We start from the raw sequence: 23,119 nt of genomic DNA, 5'->3' as shown, positions 1-23,119 counted from the left end.
AATCTTTCCCAGCATCAGGGTTTTTTCCAATGTGTTAGCTCTTCGCATCAGGTGGCCAAAGTATTGGAGTTTCAGCCTCATACTTAGGTTGATAAAAATATTAATTAGTCATAATAATTTCAAAGACTTTACCTATTCAAAACTTTAAAATAGAAAATTGATATATTTTATATATATATTCTGATTATATAATAGTAACTGCTTATATTTAATAAAAAATAAATTTTTACAGTGCAGAGAATTTTCTGTACTGTAAAATGTTTCAGTAATTTTCCACATAAATATATGCATATAAATATTCTTCTATTTACTCATGCATGTAGTTTATAAGATATTTATATTATATAAATAAATATATGACCAAATACCAATATAGAGATGCATCTCTGAGAGTAAGTACTTTACTTCTAGTCACCAAAAACAAAATTAAAAGTATAGACTAAATTAGTTGGTGCATCCTTTTCTCCCTCTAGTTCCTCTCTTAAAAATCACTTGCTTTTTCAAAAATGTGACTAATATTACTTGATATTCCACATTAATATCAGAATGCATTTTGAAGTGAAAGTGGTGAAAATTAATTGTATTTATTTTGTTAATGTGTTTTAATGTTTTAACAAAATATGCATTATTTTTGAATAAAATTGTGGAAAAATCTGGAAGGAATTATATCTCAGGAAAAAATATGAAAGAGGAAAGGAATGGATAGAAATTCTGGATAGCTTTAAAACAGAAAACAATTTCAAAGACCTAATCAAATGGGAAAATACATATTTGGAATCACTTTTTAATATATGAAAAAAAAATCTTGTTATTCCTATTTGTTTAATATTTAACTAAGATGCCAACAAGCCATTTGCCCAGCTTCTGATGATTCTAAGATGTGATTACTTTGGTATTCAAAATATTTTTCATTACATGGATGGAAAGTAAATTTAAAAAGCATTCTATTATGTGTGTAGAATGAAAATGCCAATGCAAGCTAAAAACACTTTCATTTAATATTATTTGTTGAATGGACCTGAGTGAATTTACATTTTTAAGGGAAAAACATCTGCCAAAACAAAATAAAATACAAAATCTGATAAAATGGTCAGAATGAGCTAAATCTTTCTGAGTTAAAGATAACTTTAAGACCTAGAGTCATTTTGTAACATGCCTTCCCATTTATGATTAGTAAGCTTTCATCTTGGCTAATTCAAATGAATATCATGGAATAAATGGAATCTTTTCATATGAAAACTATTTGGATCTTTTAATGACATCAATTTTTGCTTGTTTTTAATAAATATAGAAATAAAATAATCTGTGACTGAGAGAATTATTTGTGATAAAATTTAATTCAATTCTCCACTTCTTATAGTTGTAAATCTAAACATTAAACACAGCAAATACACATTTATCCCTCCACAGTAATATAGAGTACATGTTTTTCTCTGCGCAAGTAGTCAAGTGGTTGGATTCCAACATGCTTCAGAGTGATATTAAAAACTGTGGTAATATAGGGATTGCCTCAGAATCTGATTTTTCTTAGCAAAATAAGCGAGTATATCTCTCAGTGGACTAACCTGAACCAAACATGGATATTTATATTTACTGTACTTGAGAGTTTAACCTTACATGTTAATTGAATGTCAAACAGTAATGTATGCCAAACTTTTTTCTTAAATATCTATGTAACTTCGGTAAATGGAGCGTTAAAAAAAGTTTGATTAACAGATCTGCATATACTTTCTTCACATTACCTCAATGCAACTGCTTCTCTGCAGTCTAGAACACTCTGTTAATGTAAATTGCTTGATATTCCAATGTTGGAAAGTGGACATAGTGAGTAACTAGGGTTTTGAGGGGAAAGTTCATTTGGTGTCTTTTAGCTAGGTTTCATAGGTATGAGCAATTCATCACTTAGGTAAACGGCCTCATGATTAAACAAGAGCTCTTCACTACACTGCATATATTTTAACTTATCATTTATCAGTAAGATTAAGTTGCATGCATGCTCACTCGCTTCAGTCGTGTTGTTTCTGTGTGTGAGTCTATGAACTGTAACCTGCCAGGCTCCTCAGTCCATGTGATTCTCCAAGCAAGAATACTGGAGTGGGTTGCCATGCCCTCCTCCAGGGGATCTTCCCCACCCAGGGATCGAACCTGCAGAGTCTCCTGTGTCTTCTGCATCACAGTCGGATTCTTTATCACTGAGCCACCAGGGAAGCCCCAAGATTAAGTTGAGGGACTCTTTATCAGAAAATCAGAGAAAAATTTCAAAAAATTTTCACAAACAAATTCAACACAAAATGTCAATGTTGTAGAAAACAATTTCTAAACTTTATTGTGAATTTTAAGGTACATTTAGTAAAGAATGTTTTCCTTAATATAATTAAGTAAAATAACTGGGAAAGAAATGCACATACTACTTTTTTAAAGCAAGGATAAGTACAGACTTTTGAGGCTACAATATACACAATTATATGAGTGCAATAAACTTCCAAATACATCAGGTATATATCCGTTTAAATAAATAGCAGAATACTTGATACGACATATGTGAGTCATATTGATTACACCAAAAAGCTTTTACAAGATATAGTGAAAAATGGAATGTTATACATTTTGATATACAACTTTTTAAATACTTTATATATGCATTACTTAATTCAAATTGTAGTGTACAAAAGTCCATTTTAATAAGGACAAGTTTTGTGTTAACACTGTTCAGCAAATATAGACATTAAGATGCATCCCTATACATATCACTAAATTCCCATTCAACATAAATCGCTAGCATGGGAAGAAAAACAATCTACCAATTATTAACAGTAATCATTTTATTAATAAATTATCAAAATAACCCTCTGAAACATTATTTTGGTTATTTAAAATCTAAACTATATCAGCTAATTCTTAAGCCAAATTTTTTGTGTGTATATAAAACTTAATTTGAAATCAAAATAGAAAGATATTGCTACATCAAATTTCTTTATCTATTCTTCACTCTAATTATTTGAAACAACACCTTGAACTATCAGTTTTTCATTGGGAAATTTTTTCCTATAATTTTTTAATAACAATGTTTTGTGTAGTGCCTTACAATGAATCTTAAGAGTTTATTTCATGAAGTAATAATAGAATATACTGCATTGTGAATACTACCTACAGAATAATGATATTATAGTTACGGGTGATGTCAAGTGTTTACACTTATAATTATTCATATATTGTAGCACAATAAGGGACATTATTTTAAGCCACATTTTGCCATATTTAGCCTACAGTTACATAAGAATATTTGTTTGGATTATGTAAAAATGTGGCTATTTTGCAGAAGTAAAACTGAATATAAATACTAGGGTAGTTGCTATTTTTTAGTTGAAAACAAACGTTTTATTTTCTGTAAGGTTCCTTTAATAATAAAAGACGGAACAGAAAGAAAATTAAGCATTCCACTTATCTTAGAGTAGTGAAGTGGGGAGAGGGGCAAGGCAATGATCATTCTCTAAAAATTACATGGGCAATAATAACTGAAAGATGCATTTGCATTTAAATAATGAACAATGTGCTTATTTGACTATCTCTACAGAAGCTGCCTAGTAATATTAGAATACAAGCATAGAATGATTAGGAGCATATTATCATTTTCTTTTTACATTTTGACTATAAAAGCTATATAAAGAAACCTGTCAGCTGTGAACTGATATTGAATTTTTATATTATTAGAATATTAGCATATGTAAAAACAAGCAAAACACGTTAAATCTCCTAAACCTCCCCAGTACCAATTGCCCACCATTTTAATGGAGCAGCACCACATGTCAAGCACCCAGTCAATCTCTGTAACTCACCAAGTTGCCTTTTATTGGTCAGAATGAAAAGCATAGACATTTTCTGTCAAAAGTCAGTTGATAATAGGGAGGCTATATAGAGGACACACATACATGCAGACTTAATTCACTTTTAGTGAAGCCATAATCCTATAGGCATGAATTTTGCCTTACTAACTATGGCACCTTATTTTTCTGTCAGAGAGAAATATCCTCAGAGTTATTAATTCATTTATTTTAGGAAGAAATGTGATCACTTTTGGGTAGGGGTATCACTTCTGTCCATATTTACATTAGGGTGTGTGTGTTTGTGTGTGTTTAAGTGTTCAGGGTAGTAAAAGATTAAATATAATTCAAGCAACATGTGATTGCCAAAGAGTAATCTTATTTCTTGCCCTATAAAATGAACTGGGTTTAATTAAGCAAATTGCTATGTCTTCTCAGCACTCTGTGCCTTAAAACCTTGACAGGAGCAAAGTATTATTTTAACTATAAAGTATGTGGATGTACACTCTCAGTGAAGACAGTTCCAGGCTCTTGACTACTCTCTCAGAATCTAAGAAACTAAATAACAGAACTTCAAATATTCTTTCTTAACTTTTTGAAGTTAAGTGAATATAAACAAGGTTTAAACTGGGTAACAAATTTATTGAAAGCTTAAGGACAATCATCTCATTTTATCTACATCTAGAACCCCATCATTATGGTTAATATACTTTTCCTTCTTGTTGTTTAGTCACTGAGCCCTGTCAGACTCTTTTGCAACCCCATGGACTGTAGCCCACCAGGCTCCTCTGTCCATGGGATTTCCCAGGCAAGAATACTGGAGTGGGTTGCCATTTCCTACTCCAGGCAATTCTCTTGACTCAGGATTTGAACCTGCCTCTCTTGCATTTCCTGTAGTAACAGGTTACCACTGAGCCACCAAGGAAGTCCAAATATACTTTATAATTCTATTTTAAAACCATTCTGTATATCAGACCCATCTACAGTCACCTCAAATACAGTATGATTAACAAGTATGTGATTTCTCTTTTTCAAATGATCATCTTAAATTTGGTATATTGCTGATCCTTTTGGTTTTAATATTATTATTTTAAGAGAGAATACTTCCTTAAAAGTTTTAAAAAATACTGTGAGTTACTAGAATTCATTGCCTAAATGAGTGAATTTGTAAAAGTAATATCAAGCAAGTCATCTCCATATTGCTCTGGTTCACATTTGCCAATCCATGCACAATATTCAAATACATTTTGTCATTAAAAAATAGGATGCAGGGAGAGGGTGGGATGATTTGGGAGAATGGCATTGAAACATGTATACTATGATGTAGAAACGAAGCGCCAGTCTATGTTCGATACAGGATACAGGATGCTTGGGGCTGGTGCACGGGGACGATCCAGAGAGATGATATGGGGTGGGCGGTGGGAGGGGGATTCAGGATTGGGAGCTCGTACACACCCATGGTGGATTCATGTCAAAGTATGGCAAAACCAATACAGTATTGTAAAGTATAATAAAGTAAAAATAAAATTAAAAAAAATAGAATGCACACAATTAAGGTAAATAAATCCTCTTTTTCTGAATAGATATCTCAAAAATATCACATTGTAAAAAATCTAAAATAAATAGCCAGATCAGAAATCTATGTAAAAATGTATTCAAGAGCTTGACAAATTAGTCTCAAAACTAATTTTATTAAAGTTCAACTATGGAAGAAAATCAATTTGCAATAAAAACAGTTAAAAGTTCTCAGATAACTTGAATAAATAAATATATGGTCAGTAGCAGAAAATATTTAAATAATTCTACTGCTCTGATAGATAAGCTTTGTAGCAAGAAAATAACAGCTGGAGTTAGGGGAGCCTTCAATTCAATAAACATTGTTATTAAAACTTTTGGTAAAGTATGAACAAAATCTTTTCACTTCAGAGGCATTTTCTACAGCAATATGTATATAAAAGTACATGAGATTTATTGTGTATATTCTATCTAATTTTCTTATTGAGGTGACAGGCTAAGTATACCTTTTCTGTGATATTTTTAAGACATAAAAGTTGTAATTAAATGGATAACATCATACACTACATACAATACACTCAGTTGAATCAATCCCTAATATTTGTGAAAAATGAGTTACACATTTGATGAAAAATTGTACCAGCTTGAGTAACATAATTGTTCTCCACTTCCCTTTTCATCTACTTTCTTGAAATCCTGAATGCAAAAAGGCTAGAGATTGGTTTCCATTTGCCTTTTCTATTACATCACTGCAGAAAAACCATTACAGAATTTTCATTCCACTAGTGTAATATCGTCCAGTTCCATTAATCCTCTTATGTCATTCCTCAACAGCCTGAAAATGATGTATATTAATTCATAATTGTGGGAGCAGAAAACAAAGCACATGCTGGAAAGCTTCTGCTCTGCTCAAGGCAGAAATTTCCAATGTTAAGACTATTAAATTTGGCTCTTATAATGTCCATTTGGATAGAGTCTGCCTGTCACAGTATAACCAATAGGTATAATGTCACTGCAAATTTTATCAGCAACACCCAGAATATCAATGCAAAATTAATGTAGTTTTTCACAAAGCCTTGTTGTTCTAGTCTCTAGATAAACGAGAACTCTAGCTATATTTTCAGTCACCTGGAAAGCTAAATCAACACATCATGTTGGACCACTAACATCTGCATGCCAGGTTGTTAAGATTCCAAACCCCAGCTAGTAACTCCATCACAGGACTATAACCTACTGTGAAATGAAAAAAGTTTGGCAATCTTCTACCTGAATCTGATAAAAAGTGATTACTACAAGTTTGTTTTATGTTTGGTCTCATGAAATACGAGTTCCATCAAAAAAGTTACTTCTCTATAAAGGACACTTGAAACAAATATATAGACAAAAATTATTCCTGTCATCCCCATTGCTTTCTATCCTTGTGTATTTATGGAGTTCATAGTAAACTTACCTGTATGTCTTTGAGTTCATATCTAAGAATTATGCTTTTCCAATCTCTTATCTTAATAATTTAAACTAAGGACATTCTGCCAATCTAGTTCATTAACGAATCCACATATGAATTTAGCTTTCTGGTATCAGTGATAGATCTAAAACCTTACCAAATTCTTGTCTAATCAAATACACAAAATCTACATTTGGTCAACATGTTCAATACTGCTCTTTAATTAGAATAATTAAAATTTTTCTTCCTAGTGAAGATTATTAGTAAAGGTCAGCTAGAAAAAGCTGCCACCCCAAAATCAAAGTAAGTGCAATCAAAATGTGAGCAATTTGAGCTTCAAAAATACAGATTGTTGGACTCTTAAGTCAATCTGTTTCTCATATCAACAGACTTTTTTTTTTTGTAAGAACAGATCCTTTTTATTCTTTTGGAATGTGACATAAATTTTATTCTAAATAAGAGTAGCATCCAGGAGTAATGCAACGATCCCTATGCCACTATATACAATGGACAAAAAGTTAGCATGTTATTCCAAGAAACAATTTCCTTTGCCAAATGAAATAGGGAAAACTGTGCAAGGAAAACTCTCAGCTATTTCATGTTCACCTCCAAATGAACCTCAAATTAAAATTGTTGTTTTCTTACCTAGGAATTTTACCAGAATGCATCCATTATAATACGTGCATGCGTACGTGTGTACATGTGTGCTGGCTCAGTCCTGTCTGACTCTGAGACTCCAAGGACTGTAGCCCACCAGGCTCCTCTGTCCATGGGATTCTCCAGGCAAGAAAACTGGAGTGGGTTGCCATTTCCTACTCCAGATGATCTTCTTGAACCAGGGATGGAAACTGCCTCTCTTACATCTCCTGCATTGGCAAGCAGATTATTTACCACTGGCACCACTTGGGAAGCCATCCATTATAATAATCCACGATAAACAAAATTTTTTACTATAAAGCTGAAATGGTTCTCTCCAGTTCTTAGATTTAAGGGGGATCCTTAAAGTCCAATATGTAGTTGACAAGTGTGTTTACCACTTCCTATTAGAGTTCTAGGCAATGACACATTAAGAAGCCAGTAATGAAATATGGTAGATTTACTGAACTCTATGAAATTACTGGACACTTTCTGTGGCTGTAGGTGATAAAACTGGAACAAATCTAGGACTAAAATTTTATAACTAATAATAAATGCTTATTATACATGTTTCCAAACAGACATGAAGATAGGTCTCCCAGTGCATTATGGATAGGTTGGGGGAAGGCACACGTTGATCTTAGTGGGCAAGTTTGTGCAGAGGCAGATGGAAGACAGTTGGTGCTTCTGACCTGTTGAAGAGCAGGGGCTGGAATGAATTTTTTTTTTTTTTTTTTAAGAAAAGCAGCATTCTAGTCTAATGGAGAAGAGAGATCTTTTAGTTATCATTACTGTTTATACCATCTCCTCTACATCCCTCCTTATCTAGTATGAAGAGTAGTTAAAAAAGAATAATCACAAAATTCTTATTCTATTTTGAGATTAGCAGAATGTTTGAAATTCAGTGCCAAAATATACTGTTGGTGAAAAGTTTCCAGAATTCTACTGCCTAAAACACAGAAATGCTATTACTTTTCTTACTATGCAATGCCCATGAATGCTCACTATAAACTGTGAAGAGATACACATGCCTCCCATGATACATGGCTGTATCATCAAGTCATATGCTCAGTGCTGACATCTGTGCACTAAAGGAATTAAAAACAGAAATGCTAAATTAGACTTGAGCTTTTATTTTTTATACTTACACAAATAATTTATTTTGGGGCTCAAGTAACTCTTGATGACATGCCACCATTTTATTTTTGAAAACAGAAATTCAATCATAAAGGCAGTATTGCTTAGCAATGACAAGCAAAGCCTTTGGTGTAAAACTGCTAGGGTTCAAGTCCTAGACTACTCTCATTTACAAATATGACCTTAAGCAAATCATTTAACTTCTCTTCAGGTTGAAAAGTGGGACATTAATAATAGTACCTGTCCTGCAAGGTCATCTTTCCTATTTAAGAAAATACATGTAAAGGGCTGAGAAGACTGCCAGGAACACAGTGGGTACTCAAGTATATGTTGGCTGATTGTCCTTATCTGGTGTTAGAAATCTACTTTCAAAGAAGTGAAACTGAAATTTCTAGAAATAAAGAGATAGGGGTGCCAAAGGGAATATTCAGAACTTCTCTTTACAGATCCCCAAATATCTTCCATTTCTCCCATGAAATTGTTTGCTTACTCGATGGACGTGAGTTTGAGTGAACTCCGGGAGATGGTGATGGACAGGGAGGCCTGGTGCTGTGATTCATGGGGTTGCAGAGAGTCGGACACGACTGAGCGACTGAACTGAACTGAACTGAAAGTATGTTTACATTTTTAGTGATAATGATTAATTCTGTTAAAGTACTCAATAGCTCTTCATTAAGAGTAATGAATTTATTCTTTTTAATGTTAGCTTTTCTTCTATATAGGCTAGTCTAACTGTAGTATGATTATCTAAATGTTGCTTTTGTCCAGATTCCTAGTGGATTTATTTCTCTTCCAGGCAAAACATTGGAAGGCACAGTCTACACAAATTCATTCATCTACAAGCATCCAATTTCAAATCTGATGCCAATGGGCATCAACTCTTTGTCCTTTTACAATAGAGAACTGATTTGATTAATCATATAGCTGTGATTCACTGTATTGTCCCCAGAATGCCTGGCTCTAACAAAGCACTGAAAACACAGGATTGTAAGCCTTGGCCTGTCCAGCTTCTCACCTTGCCAGAGATTGCTTACATCCCATTCCATCAATTACTGCTCAAAATAGCTAAAATGCCTCTTATGCAAAAATCACAGGGTATTCATTTGATACTAATCTATTTTTTATATAACACTTTTAAATTCTTTATAATTCGCTGTCACCTGTATTAGTGACATTAAATAGGCTTGAGATTTTTTTTTAAACCTCCATTTGACCTTATATCCAGGGAAAACATATTCAGAAAACAGATCATAAGCATCCAGCGATATGGTTAAGGAAGGCATCTTTGTTGCTGTATATTCAGAATATGAGCACTGGATGAAGTTGCATAAGATGAAAAACCAAAAAAAAAAAAAAAATCTTGTGGCCAACATGTGGCATCTCTGTAATTTATACCTCCTCCGTCTATATGAACTTTCCAAGCTTGCAAAGTAACTTCTAAATCTATCCACCTACAGCATAATATTTTTGTAATACTTCCACTGAAAATACGGATAAATTGAGTTTTCCTAAAGTTTTTAATAAGATGAAAGAGCACAATGCAGTAAATAATGATAAATCCAAGTATATTTTGAAGTTCAGAAATCACTGCAATACTACAGGAGCAAGTACTGTCCAGGTTTCAGAATCATCCTTGTAGGGAAGTTTCTGGAGTGTTTTGGAGAAAATGTGGTAAGTAGGCTGTGCTATGGCAAGACATAGTTTTAGTTTATATTCCTCTAAACAAACACTACTTGACATTCAGATAGTATGTATGGGGGCTACAGCTAATTTGTGATGTTTCCTTCACATAAACAGTTATGATTATTTGTTTTTTCCACTTAACTCTATTTTATCTTTGAATGAACAGGCTGCCAATAAAATCAATGAGCATTATTAGGTTTAATTAGCTTCCTAAAACTTATCCTGATAATAAATAATACCATCAATCAAAATTACCGGTGTCTGACTTTAAAAAATCTATATTTACATATTATCCCCAAACTATGTGTAATTCTCCAATTTATCTTAATGTCTACTACAGAAAAAATCAAACACAAAGTAATATTACTGATAAAAATATGGTAGCTACATACTATTTTAAATTGACAGTTTTCTAATCAAATTATAAACACCAATAATCTTGAGGCTTTATAGTTCTTCTCTTTTGTGATTTCTGATTTAGGAGGAAAAAGTTAATTTTCTAGTTCAGAAGGGGAAAATTAATCAGGCAGAGACCTCAAAGAAGATAATGGCAACACTCTGTTATCAACACTAATGCAAGAGAGTGATAACATAGATCATGCAAACAATGAGAATATTGCAAATCGTTCATTGTCAGGAAAGACTGAACTATATGATTTACTTTGTAATTGTCTTTCTTGAGCCAGTGTTAACACTGATTTGCACTGTTTGAACATATATCAACTGATGATGGAAAGAAGTAGGCCAGGCAGATGTTGGATGGTAAGAGAAAATCTGCTAAAGAGTGATGTTTCTCTTAGGAATTAATAAAAGCTGCAGTACAATTTTTAATAATAGAAATAAAAAAGGTTGAAGCCAATGATCTACTTCAGATGGGAAAACTGAATTCTCAAGATGCTAATGGAATTTTAGCAAAGTATAAGTGGTTTGGAATAGATATTATCACTGCCAAAAACTAGAAAATAATGTGCATCAAAGTTATGAAAATTAATCTTTAGTGCTTTTCCTTCCCCAGTAAAGTAATGTATAGTTACTTATAAAAATCATAATAGGCAAGGAATTAAACTACATAACAATACTAAGTTAAATGTTACTGTTATCAGGAATAATGCTGAGATGGCACATTTCTGGTTTTATGTAGAAGTTGGTTAACACAGTTGTCCTCATGTGATGTCCACACCAAACTCTTAAAATATATCTGTTACTAAGCTTAAACTATCCTGTTACTTGGGACTAAACTAGCCTTCCAAATTGTCCATATTTTCACATTATTAAAATGTGAACTACATTTACTTTCATGACTGAGTATATCAATACATTTATAATTTCCAAAAAAGTTTATATTTTAATCAATATATTTAATTAACAAGGACTATTACACACCTTATTCCTGAGGTCTACATACTTCACCAGGTTTCAGTTTTGGAGTTTGTGTATATTACAGTAATTACTTGAAGATAGTTGCCTAAATATCCAGACAGTTGGAAAGAACGTTTTGGAATTAGGCACCAGCTTGATGGTACCACTTAAGCCTATCTACAATTAAAATAGTATATTTTCTGGCAGCAAGAGTTTATTTTAAAAATACATTTGCACAAAAATGTGCAAAAAAGTGTAAAAAAAAAGATTTTTTGCTCAAATATTACATTGAAACTTTGAAATAACCTGCTCATATAAATATGCACCCATATGTAAATTAGTAAAATAAGTGTCTTGCTGAAATGTAAAGTCCAATTATGACATTTTCTTCTATGATTAAAGAAAACCAAATTTTCAGGATATGAACGTTTCTTAATTTAAGAAAACAGTTTATAATAAAGTTTTCATTTTCAAATTTATATCATTGCATCCATTCTTTGAAATATTGTGATAAATCTTCATAAGGAAATGGACTTGCCCAAATCAGAACCATCTGGAGGTAAAAGCCGATTAAACCAAACATTTATTCTAGCTAGAGTTTTAACATCTATGTTCCATGTCTATGTAGGGTTATGTTTTTTTGAAGGGGAATATTCTTTTGCACAACTCAAAATATCCCTTTCAAAATAGATCTCTATGAAACTCTATTTTTAGAGAAGATGGTCCTTTTTAACTTATTATTCAACATTAACAATGTGTGCCATGTTTTTAAAGTGATTTTTTAATATAGCAAATATGCTAATCTCTTATAGTTACAAAATGAAGTTTTACTTGCAACCATATTTTATTAACACCTTTGCCTGCAGAATAAGTTTGATTTTAAGAATGAAAAGTATATTTCCCTCTAAATTAACCAAAGGATAAATTTAAACTTGGCATTTTTATAATTAGAGCAATAGATCTTAGAATTTTATTACCCTACTGAAAGATCAAGTCTCCAGCACTGGTTAAAAAAAGAAGACTTTAAAAAATATATTTCAAGGAAATGATGACATCAATTTAAAACTGAGAGAGAAAACTCATATTTTTTAAAATAAGGGAATTCCAAGGAAAAAATGTACTGTGTTTAAAAACACTGGAATCTTTTAAAACAAAGACAATGTCTTATTCATTTCAAAAAATAATCCCATTGTCTCACACTGTTCCTAGATCACAGCAGTTATTCAATAGATGTCTGTTAAACAATAGAATAAATGAAAAATAAGAGATTTATTTGTATATGTATCAGTGGATCACATCACAGTTCTTTGGCAGCGGAAAAGTTTCATAGGTTTATAAGGCAGAATTAGAAAAGAATACACATTTTAAAACTATAATATATAATTCTAAAATAACTTTTAGTATCCATTAAGGAAGATATAATATAGTTCAGTCATCTAGTGATAAGGCTGGATATCTTCTAGTTGTCACGCTTATGTCTGAATAAGATAAATGCTCAGCAGGCAGAGCATATTGCTGAATGAAAAGAATCAAGTGAGCCCTGATCACATAAGGGAAGAAATGAGTGGTGGGAGAAATAAAATGCTTCTCCTAGAATAAAGTATTTAGTTATTATCTGAACTGGAATGTATGTAAAATTCTTGGATACACAATCACCTCTCCATTCTAAGAGTTAACAAAGTAGATCACTGATACAGAAAACATAAAATGGTAGCCATCTTAATTTACATTTATACATATAAATATAATATGTGTATGTATTTGATGCCATAAGAACACCAACGATTTTAAATAAAACTATGAACCTAAATACTTAAAGCCTGATTCCATTTAAAATAGTGCCATTTAAAATAAGTCTAACACCCTCATTTTGCCTGATTATCTCCTGTATCCCCCTGCGGTGGGATTAAGTAGAATTTGTATGCCATGCTATAATTCTTACAACTCCATGAGGTAACATCCACTCTATGTCCTCACTCTGCTCCATATCCTAATACCATCTGAGGGACATCACATCTACAAGAGGTAGTGGTTTAAAAGAAATTATGCCACTTTGCCATACATTCTCTGTTAGATCAAATTTTTCCAAGCACAAAGAGTGAGTTTTCTTATCATCACTTGTTTTAAAGTCCTTTCTACCTACTGACCTACTATCTATATAAGAAATTAAAACTAAATCAAAAGACAGATCCAAAAACAATGGAACAGTACTGAGAGGGTAGTAAACATCAACAGGAACTGAAAAATTTAGTTTTTACAATGAGCCCACTGAAATTTGATTATATCTACTTTATATTTAGTTGATAAATTTAAAAAAATTAGCAACAAATCCATACTACATTATACTTCAAATCCAAATCATTAATTTTATCTTGATTATTTCACCTACTCCAATATAAAGCAGTGATTTTGGCCTCAAGATATTAAGAAAAGTTATTTTTCAGGTAATACTATCACTTGTGTTAAATTTTCTTTTGTTGGGACTCATGTTATTATGTCACCCACATACTCAAACATTATAAACATTCATACTAAGACATTAACATCTTACTTATAAATGAACATATATTAATTTAGAATCAGAGAAATAATAAAAAGAAAAAAAAACTTGATTATTATGCTTCTGGCATAAATCTGATGAATCTCAGAAATATGATCCATATACTCCAAGGCATTTTAACGAGTATGATTATATCATGGATGCCATTACTTCAACAGAGATGCTTTCTAGTCTATGGAATAATTGGAAGCAAAACCCAGCAGGTTTCAAATGGCTACAGCTGTGTTAAGTACTGACTAATAGGAATGATGTATAAGGTGAAAATCCCCAGACAAGAGGAGTTTCTATGGGCAATCCATGGGGACGTAAATTAATAATGAATACTGAAAGAAGCAAGATAGTTTTGAAACACAAAATGCAAATGAAAATGGTGAAATACTCAAAATGAAAGATGAAGCAGTTATACAAATGTGAAACAATAAGAATTAAAATCAAAAGAAAATATATAACATCCTATCTGCTATTCTCTGATGCTATTACAGAAGTCAACTTTTCAGAAATCCTAGATAATTCAAAAAGTGTTTTAATCTTAAAACAGATTAACAGAGATAACTTGTTTATTAAAAAGATATAAAATTCAATTATACATACATATAATATTTTGCATTATAGGTATATATAATCACTTTGCTATATACCAGAAACTAACACAACATTGTAAATAAATCAATTACACTTCAATATAATAAAATTTTTAAAAGGTATACAACACATTCAAAAAAAACTACCAAAAATAAAATGCAGAGAACATTCAGGAAGTAAAATTAGGCCCCTCTATTAGCAGTAAGTTGGCATCCTTGAGCAAAATAGGAAGAAAAACAGGTAGATTTTTGGAGTGTCTGCCTACCTACAATGGGCCAGAAATTTACATGTACCCATATGTGCACTCATTTAATCTCATCACAACCTTAGGGATTAGGCCGGACTACATCCATTTTAGAGTAGAAAAGCAAAGGATAGTACATTCAAATTATGTGTTCAACATGACACGTTTTTGAAATAGGAGTTTTTCAAGCCATTTTTTTTTTTACTTCAAATATTAAACTACTTTTTGTAATAATCTCAATTTTTTCATGGGGAAAAGAAATTAAATAGGCCAAATAATCTCAAAGGTCCATTTTGAGTCTTGAGAAACTATACTGTGAGTTCTATTAGACACTAAATTTATCCTTCTAAAATTAATATAGTAGCTAGACACCACTTATTCACTATTCAATTATTATTTTGCTGCTTTTTATAGAATTCATATGTGATTCTAGGGTGCTGTCTAGATGGCTCGAAAGTCTATTGAGGGAACTTTGATGATGACTTCTCTCCTCCAAAATACACTGTCTCTATTAAGCAGATATCAAAGTGAAGCCATTGATCATTATTTAGAAGTAATCACTCAATTATCTAAGTATTCAAAGGTTTAAATAAAAATTCTGGATGAGGAGTCTTCGAAGAAAAGGAATCTTACCCTATTTATGTTTACTCTTTCCTTTCTTATATTCTTTCATGAAAAAAGATGTTATAATGGGCAAGCACAGTGGTATGGAAGAAATGAGGGTAAAAATGGAAACCACAGATATCTCTAATTAAGTGATATGAGTGTATTTATGTATATTAGAATCAGCAAGTTTTGTTTTAACTCTCTGCTTCTCTCTCTCTGATATATATTCAGAAATCCTTAGTGAGTCAAGACACTGATAAATGATATAAAAATGTTAATAATATTTCACTGTTTAAAAAATCAAAATGTCAAAATTTAGAGTCTAAGAATGCTTACACCTGCTCATCTACAGGATGATAGGTTAGTTAGTCTTCACTGGACCTCCAGAAATATGAATGGAGGCATGCTAGTTTAGATCAAAATTTCTTAGATTAGGGAAGATGAGGCTTCTTTAGCCATCAACCTCCCACAGAAACCTTCCCAAACCCTTAAACCTAACTAGAGATTTTGTCATCAAGCCCTAGCTGTTGCAGAGGGAAACAGGGGCAGCAGCTGACACCAGACAATCAGAACTCTCCTCATATATACTTTGCTCATTTGGGCCTCCATCATATGCTTACCACACTTTAAAGTCTAGAATTAGTTTACTGGGAAGTAATGCAGGAAGAACAATTTTGGGTGCAACGAACTGCTCTGTAACACAGGTTTTTTTTTTTAAATAAATGAGTTGCAGTTCTTTCCACCAAAAATAATGTCACTAATGAAGAAAATGTTTCAAACTTACATATGGCCTGAAAAGAGTGTTTAACAGGTAAAAGTAGATATATATGAGGAAGAAATACCAGTGCGGAGGTAAGGTACTGGATTGGAAACAACAACTTTAGTTATGAGACCTGGAAAAAAAAAAAACCCATACATTTTCTGTCTCTAGATTTTTACATAAGTTGAATAAGAACAAATTTATGGTTGCTGAGGGGAACCATGGGGGTGAGGGAAAATGAAGGAGCTTGGGATGAACATGTACACACTGCTATGTTTAAAATGATAACTAACAAGGACCTACAGTATAGCATATGGAACTCTGCTCAATGTTATGTGGCAGTCTGGATGGGAAGGGATTTGGCGGGGGAGAATGCATACATGTATACGTATGGCTGAATTCCTTTGCTGTTCACCTGAAACTATCACAACATTGTTTATTAAAAGCTTAGAATATGAAAAAAGAATGGCAAAGTCTTCTTTCTGTAGTTGTCATAGAGATTATCAGTGGAAATACTATGCATATATAAGGCATGATTCCAGCTGAATACTCTCATTAGGTCAATATTTATTGAAAGACTACGAAGTTCACTTCTTTAGGTGCTGTTGTACCTAAAGGTACAGGTTTAGTCATGAAAATACAAAGGTAAATATGACATTGTCTCTACTTTGAGGAACTTTCTTATTTTTTCCTTAAGTAAGAAGTTTTAAGTTATGATATACCAGTATTTGATTAACTGAGTTGCCATTTGAGATGGAAAGATCACGAGGAACCAGGGTTGTGTTCTGAACGATCCTAAATATACACCTGGGATTGACACTGCATGGCTGGAGAGGCTGCTCAGCCCCACCAATAACAGATGGTCCTGCAGGAATAGTTTAAACCCTGAAGGGTATTGTTCCTAGTATCATCCAGAAGTCAATAACCCTTAGCTAAAGCAGAGTTTAATTGTCTAAAACAGAGACTTTAAGTGTCAAAATGATTCTGCTTAATTATTACCATGTTTAAAAATCAATCAGTGAATTCAGCATATTTTGCCATCACTGCTTGGCAGATTTTGCTGTTAAGACCATGAATGAAAATTAGTTCATGTCAAACTAAAATATCCTAAATATTGTATCTGTTTTTACCATGATTTAATGCAATTTTGATACTCATTTCAATTTGCAGCAAGAAAATTTTTTTCATAAAAATTCTAACATCTATTATGCTGGGAATTTGAATGTACTGAAACATTAATAAATTATACAGTCAAATTTAATATTATTTCTTAACTCTGAAAATGGTATCAGTATGAGAAACCCAACTTTGAAAATTTCAAAGGAAAAATAGATTCACTGTTTCTAGGAAGAAAGGACACACTGTGCATATTTTATTTGACCCTTTATGGATGTTCTAGAACAAAAATCCTGTTTGATTTTTTTTTTTCTTTTTGGAGGGAAGATACACAGAAGTTAGTATCATTTAAAAATCTATCAAGTAGCTAAGAAAACAATGTATAAGAGTTAACATAAGTGAATAAAGTCCACCTAGAAAATGACAAGAAATGAAACAAAGAAAAGGTGCCAGTCTAGGTGTGTTCACAGCTGACAAACAAGGAAGACTACTGTAATTCTAGGTTTCCAATGTGAAACTCAGTTCAATGACATGAGTATATGGCACAGTCAGGCATCAACTCACAGCTCAGAACTCACTCCATTTTGTCTCCATTTGTCACTTGCACCCCCTACAAAAACTTCCCTGTGAATCTTAGGTAGCTGTGTATCTGAAAGTCCTCAACATGCAGCTGCTATCACACGGAGGCACAGATAGGTTGCAACCTCTGAATCCAAAAAAGCACCAGTAGTTTTTTCCTCAAGAAAAGATCTACTAGGGAAATACTGTCAGCAGAAGACACTGTCTTCCTACAAAAGATATGTCTTCACTTTATACATCTTGTGTTTCCATGCTTCTCCTTGAGGTTTGTTTAATGAGGAAAGAAACCTCATTTACTGAATGGCAGTTGCTATTGTCTTGCACAAAAACTGTTTTGTTTTCAAAATCAATCATCTGTGTTGACTCTCAGCAAGTCCACTGTACCTACTGTGATCTGCACATGGATTATATACTTTTTCTAGTAGATAAAAAAACAGGGTTTGTAAAATCATTAAAAAATAGGCATGGCTATTTCCACTGATTTTATATTTAATAGGACCAGTCAAAGACATTAAGCATTAAAGAACTGTGAGGCATTTTGCTGAACCCTGTCTTGAAGTAAATATATTTAAACCCATATAAGTCTGGAATGAATTGCTGTTCTACAAATACACACTATTTACAAATGGAGCAAAGATGTAATTCTAAAAATACAATTTGAGAAATGATTCAACAGCTATTCCTTTGAGGATCAAAGCACTCAGTAGAAAGCCCTCTTCATTATGGTAATGTTACAGCTTTGTAGATACCTGGGGTTTTAATCTGATTTATGTTTAGAGGAGAGTATATACATATAATTGAGCTTCTCCTAGGAAAGGTGAAGGCCAGACCATGGACAGCAGAGGTAACACAGGTAAGTATATGTGGACCTGCAACATCTACCTTGAATAACCAGAATCATCAAAGAGTAAATCTGTTCATTCTAAGGCATGTATTTTAGATTGTATTCTTTCAGACACATCTAGTGTTTCTGCATTTCGAAAAAATAGGCAAGACTAATTCCCTAGGCTACAAATCACTCTAATGTGGAAGGAAATGTGTTAGCTAGTTGTATTACAAAGCCTTTACTTCACATTTAATAGGCACCTGCAATACCAGCATTATACAAAGCTCTCTACTTTGCAAATCTTTAAAACCCCACTTAATTTTCAGCACTGATTTCCTGCAATCTAAGAGCTTATGAAGGGTTCACTGTGTTCATACAGACCTATGCAAAATGTGCCAGAACTTCCCTGTCTGTGATGGCATTCATTTGGAGGTGAATCCCAAATTTCTATCACTGGCATGCTTATTTCCGACTAAAATAAATATTCTTAGAATGAAAGCTGAAGATTAGGAGGACAAAAAAGAGGCAAAGTAACTAGCACTGGAAGAGATATATGCAAATATCAGCTCAATGACAATTCTTCATACCATTTACAATTGAAGCTTAAAGACCCAAATACTCTGCAAGCCATTAGTTTCTCAATATCCTGGAAGGGATTAGCGTATTTCTTAATCAACTGCTAAACAGACTGAAAAAGGCCAAAGCCTGGATATTAACAAAGTAGTGTAATACTAAAATGCAGAGATGGTCAGATAGAAAGACAAACTAAGGAAGAATATTAAAATAGAAGATATTATATAAACACAGTCAAACTGAACAAATTTCCATCTTTCTTGCTGCCTGTATAATTACACATCTCTATATATTAATGAGTGGTAAGGCTATAATATACTCCTTGAAACACAGATAAATTAATTTCATATGTTTTCTCAAGGAATTCAGGATAATTAGTGTAAAATGACTAGAAAGAATCAATCAAAGGTGTCTCACAGATCTTGTCTGTGTATGTATCTTTATTACTCCCAGCTACAGAGGTGGTCCCAAGTCCATTATTTTAAATGTGATATGTATTTTTGTCATTGAAATCAATCAAACTATTCAAGATTGGAGGAAAATATTTTCACATGCCATTTAAATAATGGATAAGTATGTAAAAACAAATCTTTTAATGAATAACTTCAAGTTTTGAATGCTGTTAAGTATCAATATTATGTTTCAGAAAATTCCAATTCTGTCACTATTCTTTTCTATAAGCAACAAACTGCCTATAGGACAAATATGAGTGAGATAGATTATATATGGGTTGTTTCTCCAGTTTATTTCTGCAATCATTCTTTACTATTAATGAATGGGTAGTTGTTGAACATACTTAGAAATTTCACATTTTAATGAATCTTGGCTTAGGAAAAGAAAGAATATAAATCAAAATGAAAATGTCAATCATGGTAATATATCTATCTTATTCTATGTTTCTGATGACTGACGGCCCAATAGGTTTGTATCAAACAAAGGCAAAAAGCATGAGTTCCTTTTCAAATGAAATGTTGGACAGATTTAATAGCTATCTGAAACAACTGATGAAATCAAACAGTGAAGTATATTTCCTTTCATATTGAGAGATCATATTTCTATATTTGGATTTGTTTTTGTGGTCTGATATAAATTTTAGGGGAACTAACCAGTTGAAAGGTCATACCACATTAGCATTATTACTTATTGAACATGACACCTATGCCTCTAGATACTCAAAACTTTTGAAAAAGCATCTTGTTGACTTGCGTTCTTAAATTCTCACAAATATTTCATCTGTGATTAGAGCCATATTTCAACAAACATGATATAAATTTTAGGGCACTATTACGTAATAAATTCTGAGAAAGATTTTAAACATAAAATCAACTGTTAAGAAAGCAAAAACTTAAGAACACACATAAAATAATTCCTATTTAGTTTCCAACTACATGAAATATGATATTAACTGATTTGTTAATATTATCAAGGGTTGAATCTATAGTTTTAATAGAGGATTTCCCTTCAAGAAAACACCAAACTAAATTCAGAGAAAGCTCACTACAAGGATTTTAAGTGAAAGTGGTAAACAATCCATGTTGTGCTTTTGTCTGTTTTAACTGCATGCAAACTAAGAGCTCAACTCTGACAAAATCAAATTGAGAAAGTACTAAAAATGAGCCAAGCAGTTAACATGACCTCGAATCCTGCAAACCCCTGGCCTAGTACTGCTAGATCGACACAAACATTGTAGCTTTTCCCATTTCGTGGTTTCTGCATTCCCACTCCCTAAAACCCCAAATTTAGACATCAAACAATCTAAATAATATATCAGAAATAACTATGAAAACAGAAATTTTAAGAAGATAATTTAAAGGTCTCACTTTCCTACCTCAGTATTGTCACATAAAATAATTGAAAAATAATTCATGTATTTGCTATTTTTCATATTTTGGGTACAATTTACCCATATCTCATATATGTTAATATGAAAATAGAACTTTGAGTCAGAATAATTCAGAACTGGTTATGAGGAAATATGATTTTAGATTTGAGCTTTTTATTAAATTTAAATTCTATTTTACCATTTCATGTATTATATTTTAATTTGTGCTATTATGAGAAGATAAATTTTAGCTGGAAATATTTAACTATTAAGACTGTGCACATACCATAAGAATATAACATGTTAGTACAATATTTACAAGGTAATTTTAATGATGCTAAAGCCTGTTCTGCGACACCATGAAGATGACTCATCTGAAGCCAAGGGAACATCAATTTAGACTTTCTATATACAGAATCCATTGCAACAAAATATAAAAAGTAAGATAATAGAATATTCTAACTACTGAAATTATTTTCTCTATGTTAACAAATGTTCAATAATCAGTAGACATGTACATACTCAGTACAGTGGTAACTTTTTATTTTTATTCTCCTTAAGGTTATTAGCAACAAAAGCTAAAATGTAACCAGAATTTTACATCCTAGGTGTATCAAGCTTAAAAATATTAAATATTTGTCTTACAAAACCAAGAGGAAAGGTAGCCAGGCTGAATGGATGGCCCCTGCTCATTTCAAATTCTTGAATCAATATCCAAGAGGTCTGGGTGTCTTTTACTTTGTAACTGACTTCATGATCATATCACTTAGCCAAAGCAAAGGAGCAGAAACAAAAATCACAACAGATAACATTTTAATATAATTTGCATCTTCAGGAGCAATTTTTTTTCCATATGCCACCTATATTCATCCCTCACAGAATACTGCCAAATTAGTAGTTTAAAATATCTTAAAATTTTTGCTTGCTTCACACCAGTTAGCATTTGCTCCCTTCAGTTTCATTTTTATTTCTCACTGTTCTAAATAGCAGTTCTATAACTATCTTGTGCATTTTACATGACATAACACCATTTCAGCAGCGTTTGCAATGGGATTACTCAAAAATGAAAAGTAATCATAAAAGTAATATAGTATCTCTAAATGACTGGGAATAGAAGCAATTCCCTTTATGCTGTAAAAGTACATATATACACTTGAGTATGGCATGCAAATACATTTTCAATGTATAATTTCTTCAATATATACACAAATGTATATATGAGCAAATACTTACTCTACACTGAAAAGTTAAAGCAAGGATGTTTAAGCTCTAAACTAAGCATTTTATTTAGAAAATTAAATATGACTGTTTACCCAGAACCAAACTCACAGTGCAACTATTACAGATTGTTTTATTACCAGAATAAGTTGTCAAATGTAAATAGGTCACTTTTTTTCATTCTTCAACATTTTCATTTATACCTCCGCAAAAAGCACACCGGGGCCAAGAAAATTAATTCCCCAAATGCTGTCAACCAGGTTGGGAAACAGTAATAAACAGCTTACTGTAAAGCCTCCAGCTACAATAAAACTGCTGTCAATAAGAGCTGAGAGTTGGACTGTGCAAAAACAGGTCCTTTCGAGATGATAATCTGAAAAGGAAAGAAGCTAACGGTTCTTGTCCTAATATGCTGAGGCGGTGGTTCTCAAAGTGTGGGTTCCTGGATTAGCAACATCATTATCACCTGGGATCTTGTCAGCAAAGCAAGTATTCAGATTTGACCCCAGGGACACCGGATTAGAACCTCTGGGACCAAGGACGAACATGTTTTAAGAAACATTCCAGATGATTCTGAGACACTCTAAAATTTGAGAACTTAATACCATAATTTAAAAATCATATTCAATTAAGAAGAT

The 23,119-nt window shown here is 32.4% G+C and overlaps 1 protein-coding gene across 3 annotated transcripts in view; it reads right to left on the bottom strand.

Annotated features, from left to right (window-relative positions):
* Nucleotides 1-23,119, bottom strand: part of PCDH9 (protocadherin 9) — a 1,176,029-nt gene that overhangs the window by 1,144,643 nt on the left and 8,267 nt on the right. The window contains exon 3 of one of the 3 annotated variants that reach the window (XM_018056517.1): nt 6,078-8,108. The exons of the other annotated variants lie outside the window; for them this stretch is intronic. Within the exon in view, the coding sequence (XP_017912006.1) occupies nt 7,947-8,108 (162 nt within the window). The 3' untranslated portion in view covers nt 6,078-7,946. Of the gene's footprint in view, nt 1-6,077; nt 8,109-23,119 lie in introns of those variants that run through there. 3 annotated transcript variants of the gene reach the window in all.

The sequence above is a fragment of the Capra hircus genome, chromosome 12 (assembly GCF_001704415.2).
Source record: "Capra hircus breed San Clemente chromosome 12, ASM170441v1, whole genome shotgun sequence".
NCBI classification, from domain to species: domain Eukaryota; kingdom Metazoa; phylum Chordata; class Mammalia; order Artiodactyla; family Bovidae; genus Capra; species Capra hircus.
Note: the sequence above shows the minus strand (reverse complement) of the source record. Positions and strands in the feature narration are given on the sequence as shown.